General features: G+C 38.8%; 2 protein-coding genes across 2 annotated transcripts in view; both read left to right on the top strand.

Moving 5' to 3' along the window:
* The window catches only part of LOC133648031 (alpha-1A adrenergic receptor-like), a 34,294-nt gene extending 22,744 nt beyond the window's left edge, over positions 1 to 11,550 (top strand). The window contains exon 2 of the mRNA XM_062043799.1: positions 10,784 to 11,550. Within this exon, the coding sequence (XP_061899783.1) occupies positions 10,784 to 11,340 (557 nt within the window). The 3' untranslated portion in view covers positions 11,341 to 11,550. The remainder of the gene's footprint in view (positions 1 to 10,783) is intronic.
* Positions 11,551 to 18,101: 6,551 nt separating this feature from the next.
* Positions 18,102 to 25,000, top strand: part of LOC133648029 (gastrotropin-like) — an 8,041-nt gene continuing 1,142 nt past the window's right edge. The window contains exons 1-4 of the mRNA XM_062043798.1: positions 18,102 to 18,437; positions 18,517 to 18,677; positions 18,768 to 18,851; positions 23,486 to 23,494. Coding sequence (XP_061899782.1) covers positions 18,323 to 18,437; positions 18,517 to 18,677; positions 18,768 to 18,851; positions 23,486 to 23,494 — 369 coding nt within the window. The 5' untranslated portion in view covers positions 18,102 to 18,322. The remainder of the gene's footprint in view (positions 18,438 to 18,516; positions 18,678 to 18,767; positions 18,852 to 23,485; positions 23,495 to 25,000) is intronic.

Genomic DNA, 25,000 nt, shown 5'->3' with positions numbered 1-25,000 from the left:
TCTACAAGAGCATTTAAAATGAAATGATTGTAATTATAGCCTCGCTGGTCTAACATAATGATTCATGTGTCTGCATGAAGGAAGGAGTGTTCATAGCTCACTGTAATTAAATGATCACATATTAGGGATGCTCAATATTGCCTCGCTTACCCATGTCCAATATATGCCAATACTGTCCTATTCTTCACTTCTGATACGTATTTTAACTGATATTCATTATGTAGCATCTCCTCCCTCCATCTGTCATGAATGAACACACTATGCTTCATGTGCTGTGAAGATGCACGTCACGATTAAACACATTTTGTGCAAAATAGGACAAATACTATGTAAAGTTCTTGGAATGAAACTTTGACACAGTCTATTTAGTGAACTTGTAAATCTCCAGTACAACTGTTCATATGTCTCTTTAACCTTTTCTGCCATCTCCAATACAGCAAATGAACTTAAGCCGCCCTCTAGTGGGCGGAACAGGGGTTACAGGCTGAGACACACAACATGAGCAAATATAATAACAACAAATTAAAGCTGCAAGCAGCGATGGACGGGACCGACTTTGAGGGCCCATAAAATCCAAACCGGAGCAGTAATTAAAACTCTTTCATTAACTTTTAATCAGAAGGGTTCAATCTCTCTCCTGTGCTAATTTGAAGCCGACACGACAAACGCGCTCAGAAGAGATAATGTTTGAAATAAAGGTGACTGGTTTTACACAACTTTTGTTTTGAAGGGGGAATTGCAAACTTCCTGTTGATTTTTGCTGGGGGTTGTCAGTGTATGAAATATAGGTCTGAGTGAGACCTACATAGAGGTTTTTGTTTCATGTCTCTACGACATTCCTACTGGGAGTTACAGGCAGTTTTGGCTGTTTTCTTCCTAGGGGGCGCTAGAGCGCAATTTTGAGTTTTGGGGTTTGGTTTTTTGATTGGATGGCAATTTTCGCCAGTCCTGATGTGTGTGTCCAATTTGGTGAGTTGTGAATCATGTTAAGGGGGTCAAATTACAGCTCAAAGAGGCGGCAGTATAATAATAAAGAATAATAATAATTAAAGCTGCAAGCAACGTTGGTCGGGTCCGCATTTTGGCAGGTGCTAGTCCTAGGTGTCCCAATACTTTTGTCCAGTGGTAGTCCTGAGTGAGACCTACATAGAGGTTTTTGTTTCGTGTCTCTACGATATTCGTACTGGGAGTTAGAGGAAGTTGTGTCTGTGTCTTTTTCCTAGGTGCTGCGGCACAGTGGTTGTTTTCTTTGAAGGTGCATAAAATCACAGCAGCGGAGCAACTTTAGTGCTGCGGGTCTTTGAAGGCTCGTAAAATCAAAACGGTAGCACTAAACATAACGCCGTCGTCAACTTTTAATCATAAGGGTTCAATCTCTCTCCTGTAGCAGTTTGAAGCCGAAACGACAAACGCGCTCGGAGGAGATAATGTTTGATGTTTGGTTACCGGTTTTAACAAAAAAATTTGTTTTGAAGGAGGTATTGCAAACTTCCTGTTGATTTTTGCTGAAGGATGTCAATCTATGAAATGTAGGTCTAGGTGAGACCTACATAGAGGTATTTGTTTCATGTCTCTAAGACGTTCCTACCGGAAGTTACAAGCAGTTTTGTCTGAGTTTTCCGCTGAGGAGCAGTTTTTTTCTCTGTTTTATTCAAAAATTGCGCTAGAGCACAATTTTGAGTTTTGGGGTTCGGTTTTTTTTTTAGATCGCAATTTCTACCAGTCCCGATGTGTGTGAAAAGTTTGGTGAGTTTTGAGGTATTTTAAGGGGGTCAAATTACAGCTCAAAGAGGCCAAAATTAGTGTTTTTAGTACTTTTTTGTCTTAAATGGGAAATTGCCAACTTCCTGTTGGTTTTTGCCCGAGGATGTTAAATTATCAATCAATCAATCAATGTTTATTTATATAGCCCTAAATCACAAGTGTCTCAAAGGGCTGTACAAGCCACAACGACATCCTCGGTACAGAGCCCACATACGGGCAAGGAAAAACTCACCCCAGTGGGACGTCGGTGAATGACTATGAGAAACCTTGGAGAGGACCGCATATGTGGGTAACCCCCCCCCCCCCCTCTAGGGGGGGGGGGGGTTACCCACAAATTTCAAATTATGAAATGAAGGTCTAAGTCAGACCTACATAGAGGTTTTTGTTTCATGTCTCTACGACCTTCCTAGTGGGAGTTACAGGCAGTTTGTTTTTGTTTTTTCCTAGGGGGCGCTAGAGCGCAATTTTGATTTTTGGGGTTTGGTTTTTTTATTTTATGGAAATTTTCGCAGGTCCTGATGTGTGTGTCAAATTTGGTGAGTTTTGAAGCATGTTAAGTGGGTCAAATTAGCGTTTTTTGTGGCGGCGGAAGAATAAGGAATAATAATAAAACCTTACAAATTCAATAGGGTCCTTTCGTCCCATTGTCAAAGGACTCCCTTTAGGATTCCTTTGACAATGGTCCTGTGCGGACCCTAATAATAAAAAACGCTAGAAATTCAATAGGGTCCTCCGTCCCAAAGGATATCACTTTAACAACACAACATCATGTTGTATATCATAACGACATTACAGACCATATTTTATTTATTTTTTCAAACATTTTATTTTGACAGAATTGTCATTCAAAAAAATATAGTATTACTATTCATTTTGACCATACATGCTTATTTACTACAACCGCGGATGGTTATCGGAAAAAGCTGAGGGTTGTTATACGGTCAGTGATTAGGTCGACGCATGCAAATTTCACTTTCAAATCAACCCTGACTGGACTTTTGTGGTGCATTCAAGTAAAACAGGTAAAACATGTCCCTACACGACATTCTGATTTGTGACTAAATATTGAGCTCTTTTTTTAAGTTATTTTAAATGATGCATGCAAGTAATAACCTGATTAAGTATGGGGCGGTATAGCTCGGTTGGTAGAGTGGCCGTGCCAGCAACTTGAGGGTTGCAGGTTTGATCCCCGCTTCTGCCATCCTAGTCACTGCTGTTGTGTCCTTGGGCAAGACACTTTACCCACCTGCTCCCAGTGCCACCCAAACTGGTTTAAATGTAACTTAGATATTGGGTTTCACTATGTAAAGCGCTTTGAGTCACTAGAGAAAAGCGCTATATAAATATAATTCACTTCACTTAAAAATGTCATCATTTAACAGAACTAATTGTATTATGATTTACACTCCAGCTTCAACTGGTCTTGAAATGATGCTGACAATAATAATATTTATCGGCAACAATTTGTGGGCCAATATATTCTTCAGCAAAATTAGTGTACGTCAGTGCATCTCAAATACCGTATTTTACGGACCATAGGGCGCACCGGATTATAAGGCGCACTGCCGATGAGCGGGTCTAGTCAGGTCTATTTTCATACAAAAAGTGCATCGGATTATAAGGCGCATTAAAGGCCTACTGAAATGAATTTTTTTTATTTAAACGGGGATAGCAGATCTATTCTATGTGTCATACTTGATCATTTCGCGATATTGCCATATTTTTGCTGAAAGGATTTAGTAGAGAACAACGACGATAAAGATCGCAACTTTTGGTATCTGATAAAAAAAAGGCTTGCCCCTACCGGAAGTAGCGTGACGTAGTCAGTTGAACATATACGCAAAGTTCCCTATTGTTTACAATGATGGCCGCATGAAGTGAGAGAGATTCGGACCGAGAAAGCGACGATTTCCCCATTAATTTGAGCGAGGATGAAAGATTTGTGGATGAGGAAAGTGCAAGTGAAGGACTAGTGGGGAGTGGAAGCTATTCAGATAGGGAAGATGCTGTGAGAGGCGGGTGGGACCTGATATTCAGCTGGGAATGACTACAACAGTAAATAAACACAAGACATATATATACTCTATTAGCCACAACACAACCAGGCTTATATTTAATATGCCACAAATTAATCCCACAAATTAATCAAATTAATTTTATGCTAGCTCCTAGCTCCTAGCTACTAGCTCCCGTCCATATAACCCGCCAATACAATTCAAACACCAGGACCATTCACCTAACCCAAGGTTCATAAAGCTTATATATATAAGCAAAGTTACGTACGTGACACGCACGTACGGGCAAGGGATCAAATGTTTGGAAGCGCAGCCGCGTACTCACGGTACCGCGACTGCGTCTGTGTATCCAAATCAAAGTCCTCCTGGTAAGAGTCTCTGTTGTCCCAGTTCTTCGATCTTGACTGCATCTTTCGGGAATGTAAACAATGAAACACTGGCTGTGTTGTGTTGCTGACTTCCCTCGCAAAATACTCCGCTTCGCACCGACAACTTTCTTCTTTGCTTGCTCAGCTTCTTTCTCCATAATGCAATGAACAAATTGCAACAGATTCACCAACACAGATGTCCAGAATACTGTGGAATAATGAGATGAAAACAGAGCTATTTCGTATTGGCTTCAATGGGGAGCCATACCTCTGTTTCACTGGCTACGTCACGCGCATACGTCATCCTGCAAAGGCGTTTTCAACCGGAAGTTTAGCGGGAAATTTAAAATTGCACTTTATAAGTTAACCCGGCCGTATTGGCATGTGTTGCAATGTTAAGATTTCATCATTGATATATAAACTTTGTGGTCGGTAGTAGTGGGTTTCAGTAGGCCTTTAAAGGGGTCATATTATGATTTTTTTTTCTTCTAAATGTAAAAGACTTCCTTGTGGTCTACATAACATGTAATGCTGGTTCTTTGGTCAAAATGTTGCCTAGATTATGTTTTACAGATCATCTTCAAGTCGCTTTCTGACAGTCGCTTCAGGATGCGCCGTTTTGTGGGCGGTCTTATTTACGTGGCTCGCCTTCGACAGCGTCTTCTCCCCGTCATCTTTGTTGTAGCGGTGTAGCGTGCAAGGACGGGAGTGGAAGAAGTGTCAAAAGATGGAGCTAACTGTTTTAATGACATTCAGACTTTACTTCAATCAACAACGGAGCAGCATCTCCTCATCCGTGGCTCACTAGTGCAACAACAACAAGGCCGGAAATGTGTCCCGTGAAAAAACGTCTGACCGGAACTCTCTAATAACTAAAGTTCCTTGGGTGAATAATGTAAACTCACTACACCGGTATGTTTTAGCGCTTTCATGGCGAGTTTACTGACAGCTATAAGTAAGAACTTTACACTACTTTATATTAGAAATGGCAACAGCGGAGGATGAATGTCCCATAACAAGAAGATAGAGAAGAAGAAGAAGCTTATCGACTACAGTGTCCACACCGACTACACAGGCAAACGCACATTTTCAGGACTTATGCAGATCCCAAATACAGATCAGCAGGTACCAGAAGGTAAGAAAAATGTATGTTGCATAATATTGCGAAACAAAATGCCAGATAATATGTCTTACCTTATACACACACCATAATAATACTGGTATGTTGAAGCACAGTACAATCCATCTAGCGGTGCGGCTTCATAGCTTACCAAAGTCGTACTAAAACATTTTGATGGATTTTTGAGCGCCGTGTGTAATGTTCTATATTGCCAATGAAACATATAAAATGTTGGTGTCTCTTATGTGTGACTGCCATTTACTGGTCACACTTATCATTTCACCATGAACCAAATAAAATAGCTTCGAGGTCGGTAAGCACAACCAAAATTATTCCGTACATTAGGCGCACCGGGTTATAAGGCGCACTGTCGAGCTTTGAGAAAATTAAAGGATTTTAAGTGCGCCTTATAGTCCGAAAAATACGGTATTTTCTGTTACGCCCCCCACCCTAAGAAGAAGAAAACATTTAACACACCCCTCCACTCTCTGCTGCGACTATAAATAGTATCGTTTGTCTATAAAATTGCACACTTCTGCATAGTATTGTATCCTTGTTTAAATTAAAGAAAAGAAAACAAAAAACAAATATAGACCAACTCACAACAAACAATAACTTTATTAACATTGTTTACTTGGTGACAGAAAATAATTTGCATAAAAAAATGCAATCCTTATCCAATTTTTTTTTTAAATTGCCCGACTTGGTCAAAACCATTTGATACTGAAATAAGAAATGAAATAATCTCAATGAATAATAAGACTTTCAAATTGGTAAACAACATTAACTCAGGAGCACAGTATATAAAACACTTTAACCGACAACACAAAAATGGATAAAACAATTTGTGCAGATTATTTTTTAATCAAAATGAGAGTCAGGATTAATGGCTACATTGAGTAGGTTCTGTAGTACACAACTTTTTGAAGAGGGGTTTGACGTATGATACTGCATGATACTGATAAAGCATGTTCATGGGTTACTATCTGAGAAGAACTGGTGTGCGTACAGAAAGCTAATGTGAAGTTTTTAATCAAGTTGTGTTTTGCTTAGTACGTAAATAGACGTGGGTAAAGTATTTTTGTCATCTAACCGTGGCATACGCATAGTGACAGTGATGTTGAAAAGGAATGGATTAGGGCTGCAACAACTAATCGATTAAATCGATTGAAATCGATTATAAAAATAGTTGGCGATTAATTTAGTCATCGTTTCGTTGGAGCTATGCTATGCGCATGCGCAGAGGCAATTTTTTTTTTTTTTTTTTAATTTTATTATTTTTTTAATAAACCTTTATCTATAAACTGCAACATGTACAAACAGCTAAGAAACAATAATCAAAATAAGTATGGTGCCAGTATGCTGTTTTTTTTCCGATAAAATACTGGAAAGGATAGAAATGTAGTTTGTCTCTTTTATCCGATTATTAATCGATTAATCGAAGTAATAATCGACAGATTAATCGATTATCAAATTAATCGTTAGTTGCAGCCCTAGAATGGATGAATGAAGTTCTTTATTCTCATTGCTTTCAGAGAGACCGGAGCAGCACCGGAGCGTCATCATTTAAAAATAATAATAAATAAAAAACTACAGACAATAATACAAGATTAAAAAAGTATGCAATATAAAAAAATCACTAAGTGGGATACATACTGTAAAAAGTTACATATCCATCGCACAGTCCTAGTTTGGCCTGACAGTTGAAAGATGGTGGTTACAGCCTGTGGATAAAAACAGTTTTTAGTCAGTTTGTTTGGTTTTTAAGGAACATGAACCTTTTTTCCTGAAGGTAGAGGGGCTAACTTGCAGGGATCAGGGTGATTTTGATCCAGTGCGTCTTTGTCAGATGGCCAGTGTAAATGTCGGTGAGAGAAAGCAGTGATGTTCGTGATGTAGGTAAACGAGGGGCGGGCGTATTGGGTTTCATTACATCCAAACGAACCGTAAGCAGACATACTCTGAAAGGGTGTTTTAATGTAACCGTGGAGCAAAACTTGCACCATATCCAATACATATTATCTAGACCAGTGGTTCTTAAAGGCCTACTGAAACCCACTAATACCGACCACGCAGTCTGATAGTTTATACATCAATGATGAAATCTTAACATTGCAACACATGCCAATACGGCCGGGTTAACTTATAAAGTGACATTTTAAATTTCCCGCAAAACTTCCGGTTGAAAAACTCCTTTGGATATGACGTACGCGAGTGACGTACACGAGTGACGTCACGACGGCAACGGAAGTATTCATACCCAATGTGTCACCATACAAAAAGCTCTGTTTTCATCGAACAATTCCACATTATTCTGGACATCTGTGTTGGTGAATCTTTTGCAATTTGTTTAATGAACAATGGAGATTGCAAAGAAGAAAGTTGTAGGTGGGATTGGTGTATTAGCGGCTGGCTGTAGCAACACATCAAGGAGTACTTACTTGGATAGCAGACGCGCTAGCCGATGCTAGCCGCCACCGCATCTGTGATCGGGTGAAGTCCTTCGTCGCGCCGTCGATCGCTGGAACGCAGGTGAGCACGGGTGTTGATGAGCCGATGAGGGCTGGCTGGCGTAGGTGGAGCGCTAATGTTTTTATCATAGCTCTGTGAGGTCCGGTTGCTAAGTTGCTAAGTTAGCTTCAGCGTCGTTAGCAACATCATTGTTAAGCTTTGCCAGGCTGAGAATTATTAACCGTGTAGTTACATGTCCATGGTTTAATAGTATTGTTGATCTTCTGTCTATCCTTCCAGTCAGGGATTTATTTATTTTGTTTCTATCTGCATTGGAGCCAGATGCTATCACGTTAGCTCAGTAGCTAAAGAGCTTCGCTGATGTATTGTCGTGGAGATAAAAGTCACTGTGAATGTCCATTTCGCGTTCTCGACTCTCATTTTCAAGAGGATATAGTATCCGAGGTGGTTTAAAATACAAATCCGTGATCCACAATAGAAAAAGGAGAGTGTGGAATCCAATGAGCCAGCTTGTACCTAAGTTACAGTCAGAGCGAAAAAAGATACACCCTGCACTGCCTCTCTAGTTCTTCACTCTAACGTTCCTCATCCACAAATATTTCATCCTTGCTCAAATTAATGGGGTAATCGTCGCTTTTTCCCGGTCCGAATCTCTCTCGCTCCATTGTAAACAACGGGGAATTGTGAGGAATCCTACCTCCTGTGACGTCACGCTACTTCCGGTACAGGCAAGGCTTTTTTTTATCAGCGACCAAAAGTTGCGAACTTTATCGTCGTTGTTCTATTTTGTTCTGTTTTTCTATTTTGCTTTCAGCAAAAATATGGCAATATCGTGAAATGATCAAGTATGACACATAGAATGGATCTGCTATCCCCGTTTGAATAAAAACTTTTCATTTCAGTAGGCCTTTAACCTTGTTGGAGGTACCGAACCCCACCAGTTTCATATGCGCATTCACCGAACCCTTCTTTAGTGAAAAATAAAAAAAAAATGTTTTTTTCAAATTCAAGACAAAGTTATATGTTTTTTTTACTGGTGCACAAAATGTACCGTGCATGAACATCACCTTGTTCAAACAACAAAACCAACACAGTGCATGAACTCACAACAAATTACACACCTGCAAATCAGTCTGACTTCTGCTGTTGCCTTTGAGAGACCAGTTCAGATATGCGTGGCTTCACATTGGCAAGTGCCACTCTCATGTCATTTTCACATCAAAGTCTGTTCTTTTTCTTCGTTTTTATGTCCAGCATCCTGGAAAAGGATTGCTCGCAAAGATATGTTGTAACAAATGGTATAAAAAATTCCAGGGCTTAACTAATAACTGGATACTTTTCCATTTGTCGACACCAAAATGTTGAGAGCGTTGTTGTTCTGAAGAGTTGCTGTTGAACCTGGCTCTGCTGAATTTCAATGATTTCGTCGAGGTATTCATCATTGACATTCGCTGTCTCAATCAATCAATCAATCAATCAATGCTTATTTATATAGCCCTATATCACAAGTGTCTCAAAGGGCTGTACAAGCCACAACGACATCCTCGGTACAGAGCCCATATACGGGCAAGGAAAACTCACCCCAGTGGGACGTCAATGTGAATGACTATGAGAAACCTTGGAGAGGACCGCATATGTGGGTAACCCCCCGCCCCCTCTAGGGGAGACCGAAAGCAATGGATGTCGAGTGGGTCTGACATAATATTGTGAAAGTCCAACACATCAGCGAAAGTCCAGTCCATAGTGGGGCCAGCAGGAACCATCCCGAGCGGAGATGGGTCAGCAGCGTAGAGATGTCCCCATCCGATGAACAGGCTAGCGGTCCACCCCGGGTTGGGAGCAGAGTAGAAAAGAAAAGAAAAGAAACGGCAGATCAACTGGTCTAAAAAGGGAGTCTATTTAAAGGCTAGAGTATACAAATGAGTTTTAAGATGAGACTTAAATGTTTCTACTGAGGTAGCATCTCTAACTTTTACCGGGAGGGCATTCCATAGCATTGGAGCCCGAATAGAAAACGCTCTATAGCCCGCAGACTTTTTTTGGGCTCTGGGAATCACTAATAAGCCGGAGTTCTTTGAACGCAGATTTCTTGCCGGGACATATGGTACAATACAATCGGCAAGATAGGCAGGAGCTTGACGGTGTAGTATTTTATACGTAAGTAGTAAAACCTTAAAGTCGCATCTTAGGTGCACAGGAAGCCAGTGCAAGTGAGCCAGTATAGGCGTAATATGATCAAACTTTCTTGTTTTTGTCAAAAGTCTAGCAGCCGCATTTTGTACCAACTGTAATCTTTTAATGCTAGACATAGTCTCAAGAGCAAACGTGAACGGCTGCCTCACCCATGCTGGAGATGACTCTCTTGTAGGGAAATATCCGTCGAGAGACTTTGCAAGCTCATCTAAGTGCGTGGCAATTGTTTGCTTCAGTTCCATGGGTACAGAAATGTCTCGGATTCCAGACACATCTCGTCGCTCACATGTGCTCCACTGAATGCTCAAGGAGTTTTTGCGTTTGCTCACGCATATGGAAAATTAGAGGGAACATTGTTTGGGGGTATTCATAATACGCCGATAGGGAGAAGTTTTATTTACACGATGAGTCGGGTGTGTCTTGACCTCCGCCGAACCCCTGAGGCTGACTCACCGAACCCCTTGGGTTCGATCGAACCTAGGTTAAGAACCACTGATCTAAACCTAACTAAATAATTTGAGAAACAACCAATTGAAGTTAATATAGCACATTTCTGCACATGAAGGACAACAAATTAGACTTTGTGTGGTGGTTGGCTTAAAAGACCCGTATCAAAACTATTTACATGGCTGTAGTGGTCAAAATCATATAATTTAATGTAAAACAACGCAATGACAATCTCTCTAGCAGTGTGTTTGTCAAGACTTAGAATTTCCCAGAATGTTCTACTTAGTTGACTACTGAACTTTGTGGCAATGTTGCCAGTTTAGCTCGGACTGGTCACTTCTGTTTGAGCACTATAATAAATGTATATATTAAATGTTTCTATTTTGATTTTGTACTCCTGTTAGGTTCTTTCAATGTGAACCTGCGACCACCTGATACTCTCTTCAAAGTGATCTTCTGGCTGGGCTACTTCAACAGCTGCCTCAATCCCATCATCTACCCTTGCTACAACCGCGAGTTTAAGCACGCCTTCATCCGCATCCTGCGGTGTCAGTGTCACCAGCGTAAACGCCCCGGGTGGAAGGCGTATAATTACCGTTCCTCCACATTCAGATCCTCTGGACATTCACGCAAAGGTTCTAACGACCACACCCCCGGGGGGTGTTTGAACGGCAGTCAGCGGACTCTGCCCTCGTCAACCAGTCCGAGCCCTAGCTACTTGAGCTATGGCCTGCCACCTTGTTCTGAGGGCGAGGCGTTGTCCACGTGGACTGCAACGGCCTCTACACCCAACATGTTGCCCGGCAGCCCCACGGACTACAACTGGGAATGCCTGATCGCCGATTCTAAGGAAGGGGAGCTGACTGATGGCGTTTTTTCTTTCTCTTTTGGGAAGTTCAGGAAGGAAAAGGTCAAGGCAGAGGTTGAACAAACGTGCACAGAACCACCTTACAATGTCTGAGTGCATCCACTGTAGATTACAAGTATTTATGAAACAAAGTTTCTGTGGTTTCTTTATATGTTGACAACATTAGGGGCAGATGGTCACTGAGTAAGGAGGTTTGGTAAAGTTAATAAATACTTACATTTAAAGATCCACATCTTATCTGTGACCTGATATGTATTCATTTCAGTTTCTCTATCTGTTTATTGTGAAAATAAAATCCAACATGGTGTGTTGAACTGTGTACACATATGGTATGATGATACTCAGTCACGGTATGCACTAAACTAGGGGTCACCAACCTTTTTGAAACCAAGAGCTACTTCTTGGGTACTGATTAATGCGAAGGGCTACCAGTTTGATACGCACTTAAATAAATTGCCAGAAATAGCCAATTTGCTCAATTTACCTTTAACTCTATGTTATTATTAATAATTAATGATGTTTACACTTAATTGAACGGTTTAAAAGAGGAGAAAACACGAAAAAAATGACAATAAAATTTTGAAACATAGTTTATCTTCAATTTCGACTCTTTAAAATTCAAAATTCAACCGAAAAAAAGAAGAGAAAAACTAGCTAATTTGAATCTTTTTGAAAAAATTAAAAAAATAATGTATGGAACATCATTAGTAATTTTTCCTGATTAAGATTAATTTTAGAATTTTGATTACATGTTTTAAATAGGTTAAAATCCAATCTGCACTTTGTTAGAATATATGATAATGATAAATAAATGATAACAAATTGGACCAAGCTATATTTCTAACAAAGACAAATCATTATTTCTTCTAGATTTTCCAGAACAAAAATTTTAAAAGAAATTCAAAAGGCTTTGATATAAGATTTAAATTTGATTCTACAGATTTTCTAGATTTGCCAGAATAATCTTTTTGAATTTTAATCATAATAAGTTTGAAGAAATATTTCACAAATATTCTTCGTCGAAAAAACAGAAGCTAAAATGAAGAATTAACTTAAAATTTATTTATTATTCTTTACAATAAAAAAAAAAAATTACTTGAACATTGATTTAAATTGTCAGGAAAGAAGAGGAAGGAATTTAAAAGGTAAAAAGGTATATGTGTTTAAAAATCCTAAAATCATTTTTAAGGTTGTATTTTTTCTCTAAAATTGTCTTTCTGAAAGTTATAAGAAGCAAAGTAAAAAAATTAATGAATTTATTTAAACAAGTGAAGACCAAGTCTTTAAAATATTTTCTTGGATTTTCAAATTCTATTTGAGTTTTGTCTCTCTTAGAATTAAAAATGTCGGGCAAAGCGAGACCAGCTTGCTAGTAAATAAATAACATTTAAAAAATAGAGGCAGCTCACTGGTAAGTGCTGCTATTTGAGCTATTTTTAGAACAGGCCGGCGGGCGACTCATCTGGTCCTTACGGGCTACCTGGTGCCCGCAGGCACCGCGTTGGTGACCCCTGCACTAAACACTATAACCATCAGAATGGTTATAGTGAATGAGATCAATGCAAAAGCTGTATCAATATTCAGTACGAGTCCATGCAGCGCAACCTACGAGCACAGAGTTATGTATTATCCATCTCATTAGTCTGTGCAAGCAGTTATAACATTGTACTTGTAATACTCTCAATTACACTAGCTCCACTATAGATGTATTCACATGTGTTTCATCCACTACGCCATTGTGGCCATGCAGAAAAACCCAGACATAAGCGATGATGAGTCACAGACGTTTTCTGGGGTGGGAAATCATGCAATGTGTTTCAGATCAGGGGCCGTACTTATCAAGCTTCTTAGAATTACTCCTAAGAAGTCTGCTAAGAGTTGACTTAAGAGTAAATAAATTCTTCGCTGAAAGCTGCACTTAAAAGTTAGTTATCAAGCGTCTTACTCACACTTTCAGCGAAGTGTAGGACTGAATCTTAAGTGTCACACTCAGAGCTGAATTACGACATTACTATGTGCCGTAAACGCAATTTTAGGTGACGTCATTTCTGTGTCCATAGAAATGACCAATCACGGAAGGGAATCCGTTGTCTAAGAATAAAGAAATATCTTGGAAATATTTAAGTGGACAATGGGAGTGTATATTTTGACAATAAACTACAAAATAATACAAAACAAACTAGTCCCCGCCGGCACTCACGCTACCGCTCCCTCTCTTCTATCGCCCACACACTCACTGACGTCACTCACCTCACGGCCACACACATACGCTACTGTCATAACATTTTCTTTCCAATTCATTAATTAGGCAACTAATTTGAAACTGGTGTGGGTGGCTCTATATATACTAGCCCACTGCAGACACATGCAGAAATCAACAAAGAATCGAAAAGTATTAAATCTGTGACAAAAATAATATCCGCTCTGTCTAAACGATACCGTTTGATCAGCTGCTCGTCATCAAAAAAAAAAAAAAAACATTGCTCACGTCTCTCTCGCCTCAGTGCCATCCCCTGCTGGCAACTCCTAACCACTTAAGACACCTCTGAAGGTCTCTTAAATATCGTGGAGAGTAGGAGTGATTCTTAGACTTAAGAATGTTGATAAAAAGCTTTTATTCTTAAGTTTGAGAGTAGGACTAAATTTCGCAAATTCTCAGGACTTAAGTGTAAAATGGCACTCTAAGAAGCTTGATAAGTACGGCCCCAGATCAACAGTTAGGATACTTACACCATCACAGGGGTCATATTATGATTTCTGGTGGTGTAATGGTGGTCCATAGGTCAAAATGGTTTATCGATTTTGTTTTACAGACCATCTTCAAGCCGCTTTCTTTTCAGAATGCGCTGTTTGTGGGCGGTCTTGTTTACGTGCCATGCAGTGACGTGCAGTCAGGGGAGGCAGGTGAGGCGGGGCCTCACGTGCCATCGTGGAAAGAAAAAAAATGTAAAAAGAAAAAAAATAATTAAATTGTTATATGTATCCAGTGATTATACTATAAAGTTATTTTCCATTTAACTTCACCAGTTTTAGATTATTTTTATTCAAAATCGCTGAATTTTCACATTTGCCGTTCAAATACTGAGAAGAGACGGTGCGGTGAGTCACCAGCCAGTTGAGCCTCACCATGGATTGCGCAATGACTCGGCTAACTGCTGGCCTGCTGTGCAGTGAGACCGTATTGCTATATGAATTATATTATACATTTCCATAGTTTAGTTAGCTGAGGTATAGAATGTACAGTGTATTTTATCAACTACTGTATGTGTGTAATGTACAGTATTTCTTGTGCTGAGCAATCATAAAACGGCTGTAAAAGACGCACTGTGTGAGGCTCGCAGTAATCCCGCCTCCTGGTGGTAGAGGGCGGTAGTGATCCCAGAGATCATTCTTGCGACTACTCGGCTGCAGTAGAAGTGACAACAAGCAGCAACAGTTAGCAGCGATCATTTATTTTTTCCTCTTGCCTGGACTATTAACATGGAGGATTACATATCTAAAATAAAACAGTTTTCTAAACTGGACTTTCAGTCGAAGCAGGAGGTAATTATTAAAAGAAGATCTCCATCGAGACAGAGACTTTTTAAACTGAAGAAAGATAAGGAAGACTTCTATAAACAAGTTATCGATGCTTTTGTTCAGAAGGAGCGGCGCATGGACTTCATGTATAAGTAAAGGTAAGACCATAATAAAGTTTTTTTTTATTAAATGTGCTTTTTTGTGTGCTACAGTTTGTATGTGTAAAGTTAAAGTTAAGTTAAAGTACCAATGATTCTAGGTGTGGTGAAATTTGTCCTCTGCATTTGACTCATCCCCTTGCTCACCCCCTGGGAGGTGAGGGCAGCAGTGGGCAGCAGCGGCGCCGCGCCCGGAATCATTTTTGGTGATTTAACCCCCAATTCCAACCCTTGATGCTGAGTGCCAAGCAGGGAAGAATGCTGGTTTGAGCTTTTAAACATAACCCGTTAACTGCTGCCAATCAAATGGTGAATAAGATACTCTTTAGGGTTCATATGTTTGTAAATCTGACTGTGATGAAGTCAGTGCCTCACCAGCCATGAACCTCACCGCACGTCACTGGTGCCAAGGCCCTCGTCCTGGCCAAACTGTGTCACCACTTTGTCAGCCATGTTGTATTTCTTAGCTCTTCCATGTTGAGTCTAGTGGTAGATATAAGATAGAACTATACGCTACTTTGTATTAGAAATGGCAACAGTGGAGGATTTTGGCAAGCATGTGCAAGCACGAGCCAATCTGCCACTCAACAAGAGGATAGAGAAAAAGAAGGAACTTTTTGCCTACAACTTTGGACTAAAACTGAATAAAAATGGCAGACTTGCGCAAAGCTCTTCGGGTAGACTCCTACCATATATGGAGATATCCGCCGACGTAAGTGAGGCAAAATGCGTCACTAAAGTCTCAAATTTCAATTTTTTGGGGGGCATGTTTCAAAGAAGGTTAGATTGTTGTAAAAATATCTCTGCCATGCCTTCATGGTTTGATGTCAAACTTATGGAGATCCCAAATACACCAAAACAGGTACCAACAGGTAAGCAAAGTTGGTTTTGCTGTTGCGATCACATTATAGTGACGGTCGTGTTCCCAGGATGCAAAAGACGGGAAGCGGCAGAAGCAGCGCGCAAGTAAGAGTTTTTTTAAATTCCATATACAAGGCAGAAAACACGAAAAAGGGATGTGCCGCTCGGAGGCACAAAGAAACCGCAAGGCAACACTTAGCTTAAGGCTAAAACATAAACAGTAGCGAGAGCCAAATGAAGGTAAGCTGTCATGTAGAGCAAACAATCAAACTGCGCCGAGTGAACGGCGAGACGGGTATAAAAAGGGGTGTTATTAGTGGCGGCAGCAGGTGGGGACACTAATCAATAAACAGAAAATGGTGTGTTTAATCAGCGCACTTAAAGGCCTACTGAAAGCCACTACTACCGACCACGCAGTCTGATAGTTTATATATCAATGATGAAATCTTAACATTGCAACACATGCCAATACGGCCGGGTTAACTTATAAAGTGACATTTTAAATTTCCCGCTAAACTTCCCGTTTTCAGCTTTGCGAAGCTAAAAAAATAGAAGCTAAGTTAGCTACGGAGCTAACGTGATAGCAGGCTCAAATGCAGATGGAAACAAAATTTTAAAAAACCCTGACTGGAAGGATAGACAGAAGATCAACAATACTATTAAACCATGAACATGTAAATACACGGTTAATAATTTTCAGCTTGGCGAAGCTAAAAAAAAATAGAAGCTAAGTTAGCTACGGAGCTAACGTGATAGCATCAGTCTCAAATGCAGATAGAAACTAAATTAAAAAAAAACCTGACTGGAAGGATAGACAGAAGATCAACAATACTATTAAACCATGAACATGTAAATACACGGTTAATAATTTTCAGCTTGGCGAAGCTAAAAAAATAGAAGCTAAGTTAGCGACAGAGCTAACGTGATAGCAGGCTCAAATGCAGATAGAAACAAAATGTTAAAAAACCCTGACTGGAAGGATAGACAGAAGATCAACAATACTATTAAACCATGAACATGTAAATACACGATTAATCATTTTCAGCTTGGCGAAGCTAAAAAAAATAGAAGCTAACTTAGCTACGGAGCTAACGTGATAGCATCAGTCTCAAATGCAGATAGAAACTAAATTAAAAAAAAACCCTGACTGGAAGGATAGACAGAAGATCAACAATACTATTAAACCATGAACATGTAAATACACGATTAATAATTTTCAGCTTGGCGAACTAAAAAAAAATAGAAGCTAACTTAGCTACGGAGCTAACGTGATAGCATCAGTCTCAAATGCAGATAGAAACTAAATTTAAAAAAACCCTGACTGGAAGGATAGACAGAAGATCAACAATACTATTAAACCATGAATATGTAAATACACGGTTAATAATTTTCAGCTTGGCGAAGCTAAAAAAATAGAAGCTAACTTAGCTACGGAGCTAATGTGATAGCATCAGTCTCAAATGCAGATAGAAACTAAATTTTTAAAAAACCCTGACTGGAAGGATAGACAGAAGATCAACAATACTATTAAACCATGAACATGTAAATACATGGTTAATAATTTTCAGCTTGGCGAAGCTAAAAAAATAGAAGCTAACTTAGATGCGGCGGCGGCGGCGGCGGTGGCGGCGGCGGCGGCGGTGGCGGCGGTGGCGGCGGTGGCGGCGGTGGCGGCGGTGGCGGCCGGCGTTGTACGCTTTTGACGACACCCCGGCCGCCATCAGAGTCGGCAAGAAACATATATTTCCCCAAAGTTACGTACGTGACATGCACATATCGACACGCACGTACGGGCAAGCGATCAAATGTTTGGAAGCCAAAGCTGCACTCACCGTAGTGCGTCTGCTATCCTGCTCAAAACACAACACAACCTCCTGGTGTTGGTGTTGCTACAGCCAGCCGCTAATACACCGATCGCACCTACAACTTTCTTCTTTGCAGTCTCCATTGTCCATTAAACAAATTGCAAAAGATTCACCAACACAGATGTCCAGAATACTGTGGAATTTTGTCGAAGAAAACAGAGCTATTTGAATTGGGTCCAAACACTTCCCTTGACCTCGTGACGTCACGCGCATACATCATCATACCGCGACGTTTTCAAGCGGAAGTTTCCCGGGAAGTTTAAAATGTCACTTTATAAGTTAACCCGGCCGTATTGGCATGTGTTGCAATGTTAAGATTTCATCATTGATATATAAACTATCAGACTGCGTGGTCGGTAGTAGTGGCTTTCAGTAGGCCTTTAATAATTAGTTAATTCATTATGCAAATAATTGTATCTTGTCTTGGGGGGGGAAAGCAGGCGTTTCAACAAAGCTGTGTTCTCTCTCTCTCTGTCTCAACTTGCCTTTAGTGATATCATTTCTGCCCGCAACAGTTGTTAGTGACGCACAAGGAAAGAATGCAGCCTTCCTGCAGGACATGTTACTGTGTCTTCTGGCAGGCTCAAACGTGCTCAGGTAGATTACTTCGTATTCCAATGGCAGCGTTTTGAAAAGAAGAGCACACATGTGGACGGCCACTCCTCTGTTTGGATGTGTGTCACTGATCGTTCCTTCCCCCTGCTCTTCTCTTTCACCGCCATGTCGTTCACTGGGAAGTACGAGCTGGAGAGTCAGGAGAACTATGAGCCGTTCCTTGAAATAATCGGTATGGAAGTATTCCTTTGTCAATACACTAATCCGACTTAGTCAAACGTCTGTTTGTGTTTTGACGTTTGGTGCCACAGGAATTCTCAATTCCAAGACTGACTTCAAAGTGCAGACAGAAGTGCATCAGGACGGGAATGACTTCACGTGGACTCAAAGCATCCCAGGCTGGACCTGGTCTAATAAGTTCACCGTTGGCCAGGAATGTGAGCTGGTGACAATGAAGGGCTCCAAATTCAAGGTGAGCTCATGTCCAAAGAATGAAACATCTGGCAATACATCTGCTTTTTTTGGAGTGTGGATAACAACCCCAGCTCTTTGGTGCTTACAGGCCCCCGTCTTTCTGGAAGATGGGAGGATTTCCGTACAATTTCCGCAATACCACTTCACAGCTGAGATGGTGAACGATAAGTTGGTGGGGGTGAGTGTCCATTTAAATTCACGAGGGTCACAGCAGTGATATTTAAGGATTACCTTTTATAAGGCAGGCCTGTCATTCTGGTGAAGGTATGACAGATCCAGGGTAAGTCCACACTGCAGGTCAGTTGTTTTGCTCATACGTGGCCCGCATCTCATTTTTCATGTCAATGGGAAAAGTACAATTTCGATTTTTTTTTTTTCAAATCAGACCCAGGCCTCTTTTGTATGTGGATATGACTCAGATATGTGTCCATGGCAACTGCAGTCTCAAAGATCGGGTGGCGTTCATCGAATCCATACGTCATTGAAACCTGAAAATGACGTCACAATTCCTCGCCAAAACCGACAAGCCTAAAGTACCGTATTTTCCGGACTATAAGGCGCACTTAAAATCTTTTTTTTCTTCTCAAAACCCGACAGTGCGCCTAATGTACGGAATAATTCTGGTTTTGCTTACCGACCTCGAAGCAATTTTATTTGGTACATGGTGTACTGATAAGTGTGACCAGTAGATGGCAGTCAAACATAAGAGATACGTGTAGACTGCAATATGACTCAAGTAAACAACACCAACATTTTATATGTTCCATTGAAAATATAAAACATTACACACAGCACTCAAAAATCTATCAACATGTTTTGGTACGACTTTGGTAATCGATGAAGCCGCACCGCTTGATGGATTGTCGGCGCATTAAACATACGAGTATTATTATGGTGTGTGTATAAGGTAAGACACATCGTCTGGCGTTTTGTTGCAATATTATGCAAAAGCAACTTTTCTTACCTTCTGGTACCTGCTGATCTGTATTTAGGATCTGCATAAATCCTGAAAAATTGCACGTGTCCGCCTTTGTAGTCCGTGCCGACACCGTAGTCGAAAAGCTTCTAATTTTTCTCTATCTTCTTGTTATGGGACATTCATCCTCCACTGTTGCCATTTCTAATATAAAGTAGTGAAAAGTTCTTACTTATATAGGTCAGTAAACATGCCATGAAAGTGCTAAAACATACCGGTGTAGTGAGTTTACATTATTCACCCAAGGAACTTTAGTTATTAGAGAGTTCCGGTCGGACGATTTTTCACGGGTCACATTTCTGGCCTTGTTGTTGTTTCTGGATGAGGGGATGCCGCTCCGTTATTGATTGAAGTAAAGTCTGAATGTCATTAAAACAGTTAGCGCCATCTTTTGACACTTCTTCCACTCCCGTCCTTGCACGCTACACCGCTACAACAAAGATGACGGGGAGAAGACGCTGTCGAAGGTGAGCCACGTAAATAAGACCGCCCACAAAACGGCGCATCCTGAAGCGACTGTCAGAAAGCGGCTTGAAGATGATCTGTAAAACATCATCTATGCAACATTTTGACCAAAGAACTACCATCACATGTTATGTAGACCACAAAGAAGTGTTTTACATTTAGAAAAAATCATACTATGACCCCTTTAACGCGCCTTACTAGACCCGCTCATCGGCAGTGCGCCTTATAATCCGGTGCGCCCTATGGTCCGGAAAACACAGTATATAAATGTTCCTTTATATACTGTTTTATGAGCATTCTTTCTTTTATTTAGGCACTGTTTGCGTGCTCCTCTTCAATTTCTTCCGGACTGACGAAGAAGTAGGTAGCTAGCTTGACTGCTTTGGTGTTTAACATGAAAATATGCATTCAAGTGTAAATATAAATATCATGTAAAAAGAACTTCATGTTGTATATAACACTGAAGTACAGTACATTAAAGTTATGATTATTTATAGAGCTAATCTAATGGAGATTGTTTTTCATGTCTTTTATTGGAATGTTGCCTTCTGCTCACAATCCTTGAGTAAGACCAGCACACTTCTGTATGAAACTAATGGGAGTATCTATTCCCCCCAATAAAGCCCTCTAAAAAAATCATTATAAAACAGCCAACAATACTCCATTTACATCTCTAACCTGAATATCAAACTACGTACCGTATTTTTCGGAGTATAAGTCGCTCCGGAGTATAAATCGCACCGTCCGAAAATGCATAATAAAGAAGGAAAAAAACATATATAAGTCGCACTGGAGTATAAGTCGCATTTTTTGGGGACGTTTATTTGATAAAAGCCAACACCAAGAATAGACATTTGAAAGGCGGTTTAAAATAAATAAAGAATAGTGAACAACAGGCTGAATAAGTGTACGTTATATGAGGCATAAATAACCAACTGAGAACGTGCCTGGTATGTTAACGTAACATATTATGGTAAGAGTCATTCAAATAACTATAACATATAGAACATGCTATACGTTTACCAAACAATCTGTCACTCATAATCGCTAAATCCCATGAAATCTTATACGTCTAGTCTCTTACGTGAATGAGATAAATAATATTATTTGATATTTTACGGTAATGTGTTGATAATTTCACACATAAGTCGTCTTGAGTATAAAAAAACTGCAACTTATAGTCCGAAAAATACGGTATTAGTAATATTGTTATTGTAAGTGCTAACGCAGACAAACAATTTTTTAGCGGCGCCGTGATCACAGAGAGCTAACTAGCTTATGCAGCTATTGATATACTGAGCTACTGCAAAGTTAATTCTAGATTATAAGTCATGCCTCTCATCTGGATAGTCGAAAGTTGCAGCCTTAAAAAGAGAAGTTGGTCAACTTTGACATCCAATTTAGACCCGGAGATGGCGAGAGGTGGGGGGGATTACCTTATTTTTCGGAGTATAAATCGCTCCGGAGTATAAATCGCACCGGCCGAAAATGCATAATAAAGAAGGAAAAAAACATATATAAGTCGCACTGGAGTAGGGCTGCAACTAACAACTCATTTGATAATCGATTAATCTGTCGATTATTACATCAATTAATCGATTAATGATCGGATAAAAGAGACAAACTACATTTCTATCCTTTCCAGTATTTTATTGGGAAAAAACAGTATACTGGCACCATACTTATTTTGATTATTGTTTCTCAGCTGTTTGTAAATGTTGCCGTTTATAAATAAAGGTTTTTTAAAAAAAATAAAAAATAAAAAAAAATAAAAATAAAAAAATTCAAAAGTAGCTTCTGCACATGCGCATAGCATAGATCCAACGAATCGATGACTGAATTAATCGCCAACTATTTTTATAATCGATTTTAATCGATTTAATCGATTAGTTGTTGCAGCCCTACACTGGAGTATAAGTCGCATTTTTGGGGGGAAATGTATTTGATAAAAGCCAACACCAAGAATAGACATTTGAAAGGCAATTTAAAATAAATAAAGAATAGTGAACAACAGGCTGAATAAGTGTACGTTATATGAGGCATAAATAACCAACTGAGAAGGTGCCTGGTATGTTAACGTAACATATTATGGTAAGAGTCATTCAAATAACTATAACATATAGAACATGCTATACGTTTACCAAACAATCTGTCACTCCTAATCGCTAAATCCCATGAAATCTTATACGTCTAGTCTCTTACGTGAAAGAGATAAATAACATTATTTGATATTTTATGCTAATGTGTTAATAATTTCACACATAAGTCGCTCCTGAGTATAAGTCGCACCATCGGCCAAACTATGAAAAAAAACTGCGACTTATAGTCCGAAAAATACGGTATGATTAATTCTCATGAACATCCCATCAGTCGGCATCGCAGCGAGAGCAGACGTTGTACCGTAAGTGATTGCTTTATTATGTTTGTAGTTGTTATATCTCGTTTAGCTCTTAGCAAAACTGCTGCATGATGCAAACTAGTGTTGTTGTTGTTGAAGGGAGACCCGAACCTTGTGATGCCTATGTGAAATTAATACGCCGTCGTATGTTTAAAATGACGACTTGTCCAGGGTGTACCCTGCCGTTTACCAAAGTGCAACTGGAATAGGCGCCAGACTTCCTAAACTGTAGAATAAGGATGGATGGATGGATGGATGTTTAAAATAAGCAAAATACACAAATATTAAATGTTATTATGAATGTGCCTGTTACTACATTACATATATTATACAGTGTGTATATAAACCGTAATGGAGGTGTTTAAATGCTTTATAGGCGGGATAAAGCGACTCCTGTTGGCTCCATCATTAGCTGACTCTTGCCAGCGTATATTTACAAGTTAGAATGCATTAAAAAAAGAAAAACATATGTATGCTTGTTTCAAATAAGGATTGTGAATGAGAGGTTCAATTCCAAAAGTGTGCAGTTCCCCTCTAAAGATAACAAATGTCTGAAGTGTATGCACACTCTGTATGTTGTGCACAGAAAATAGCCCCCTCTGGTGGTGGCAAAGAGCATTGCAGCAATTAGACAGACAGTTATGCTAGGTTCACACCAACGGCGCTTTGACGGCGCTTTAAAGCGGCATGCAAAGCGGCGTTATAGCGTAACAAAGCCTGATTAAAGCGTGAGGGTCCTAATGGATCGTGGGAAAGCTTGTAGTGAAGCGGGACATGCGGCAAGTTCGCCAAAAATTTTTAAACAGTTTTAAAAAATTCTGCGCTCTGTCAAGAATGGAATAAAGCGCCGAGAGCGTATGAAAGCGTGAAAAAGCGTGACAAAGCTCAGCAAAACTTGACTAAAAGTGTAGGAATACTTAACAGATCTTGGTTCAAAGCGCGAACCCCAGTCTACAACTACAAATAGGAAGTGACTGTGATATTGACTAGTGACATTGAAACTTTTATGTAAAACCAACACAGGATTACAAATCCATTCTCTTTTGCATCATTGCCTTTTTTATACGATGATCATTGTTTCTGTACTTCTGCTGTTGGATGTTGCAGTTTGACATTACTGTCTATCATTTTTCTGTATGAAAATGTTAATAATAAAGAGAATATGTTACGTTTTATAAAAGAAATGCCTTAAAGATAGATATTTATTAAGATGACAAAAATAAAAGAAATGAAGATATAAAACATAATATAACGGGGAAAAAAAGAGAAATTGAAAAAATAAATGAATATAAAAAATGTGTGGATAATTGCCTTTTATTATTTTCATCTAGCATAAGAAATGAAAGATAGATATTTATTAAGATGACAAAAATAAAAGAAATGAAGATATAAAACATAATATAACGGGAAAAAAAGAGAAATTGAAAAAATAAATGAATATAAAAAATGTGTGGATAATTGCCTTTTATTATTTTCAACTAGCATAAGAAATGAAAGATAGATATTTATTAAGATGACAAAAATAAAAGAAATGAAGATATAAAACATAATATAACGAAACAAAAGAGAAATTGAAAAAATAAATGAATATAAAAAATGTGTGGATAATTGCCTTTTATTATTTTCAACTAGCATAAGAAATGAAAGATACATATTTATTAAGATGACAAAAATAAAAGAAATGAAGATATAAAACATAATATAACGTTAAAAAAAAAGAGAAATTGAAAAAATAGATGAATATAAAAAATGTGTGGAAAATTGCCTTTTATTATTTTCAACTAGCATAAGAAATGAAAGATAGATATTTATTAAGATGACAAAATAAAAGAAATGAAGATATAAAACATAATATAACGGAAAAAAAAGAGAAATTGAAAAAATAGATGAATATAAAAAATGTGTGGAAAATTGCCTTTTATTATTTTCAACTAGCATAAGAAATGAAAGATAGATATTTATTAAGATGACAAAAATAAAAGAAATGAAGATATAAAACATAATATAACGGAAAAAAAAGAGAAATTGAAAAAATAAATTAATATAAAAAATGTGTGGATAATTGCCTTTTATTATTTTCAACTGGCATAAGAAATGAAAGATAGATATTTATTAAGATGACAAAAATAAAGAAATGAAGATATAAAATATAATATAACGGAAAAAAAAGAGAAATTGAAAAAATAAATTAATATAAAAAATGTGTGGATAATTGCCTTTTATTATTTTCAACTAGCATAAGAAATGAAAGATAGATATTTATTAAGATGACAAAAATAAAAGAAATTAAGATATAAAACATAATATAACGGAAAAAAAGAGAAATTGAAAAAATAAATGAATATAAAAAATGTGTGGAAAACAGTATACTGAGTTTTTCAAATTTGTTTCTTATTTTTGTTGTAACATTGCACAACAGAGCTTGATAATCGTGTCAGAGCCTGATTTAAAGCGTCAGGATCGCATCAAAGCGTAATAAAGT

The sequence above is a fragment of the Entelurus aequoreus genome, linkage group LG04, assembly GCF_033978785.1.
Source record: "Entelurus aequoreus isolate RoL-2023_Sb linkage group LG04, RoL_Eaeq_v1.1, whole genome shotgun sequence".
Lineage (NCBI taxonomy): Eukaryota > Metazoa > Chordata > Actinopteri > Syngnathiformes > Syngnathidae > Entelurus > Entelurus aequoreus.
This window is presented reverse-complemented; position numbering and strand designations above follow the sequence as displayed.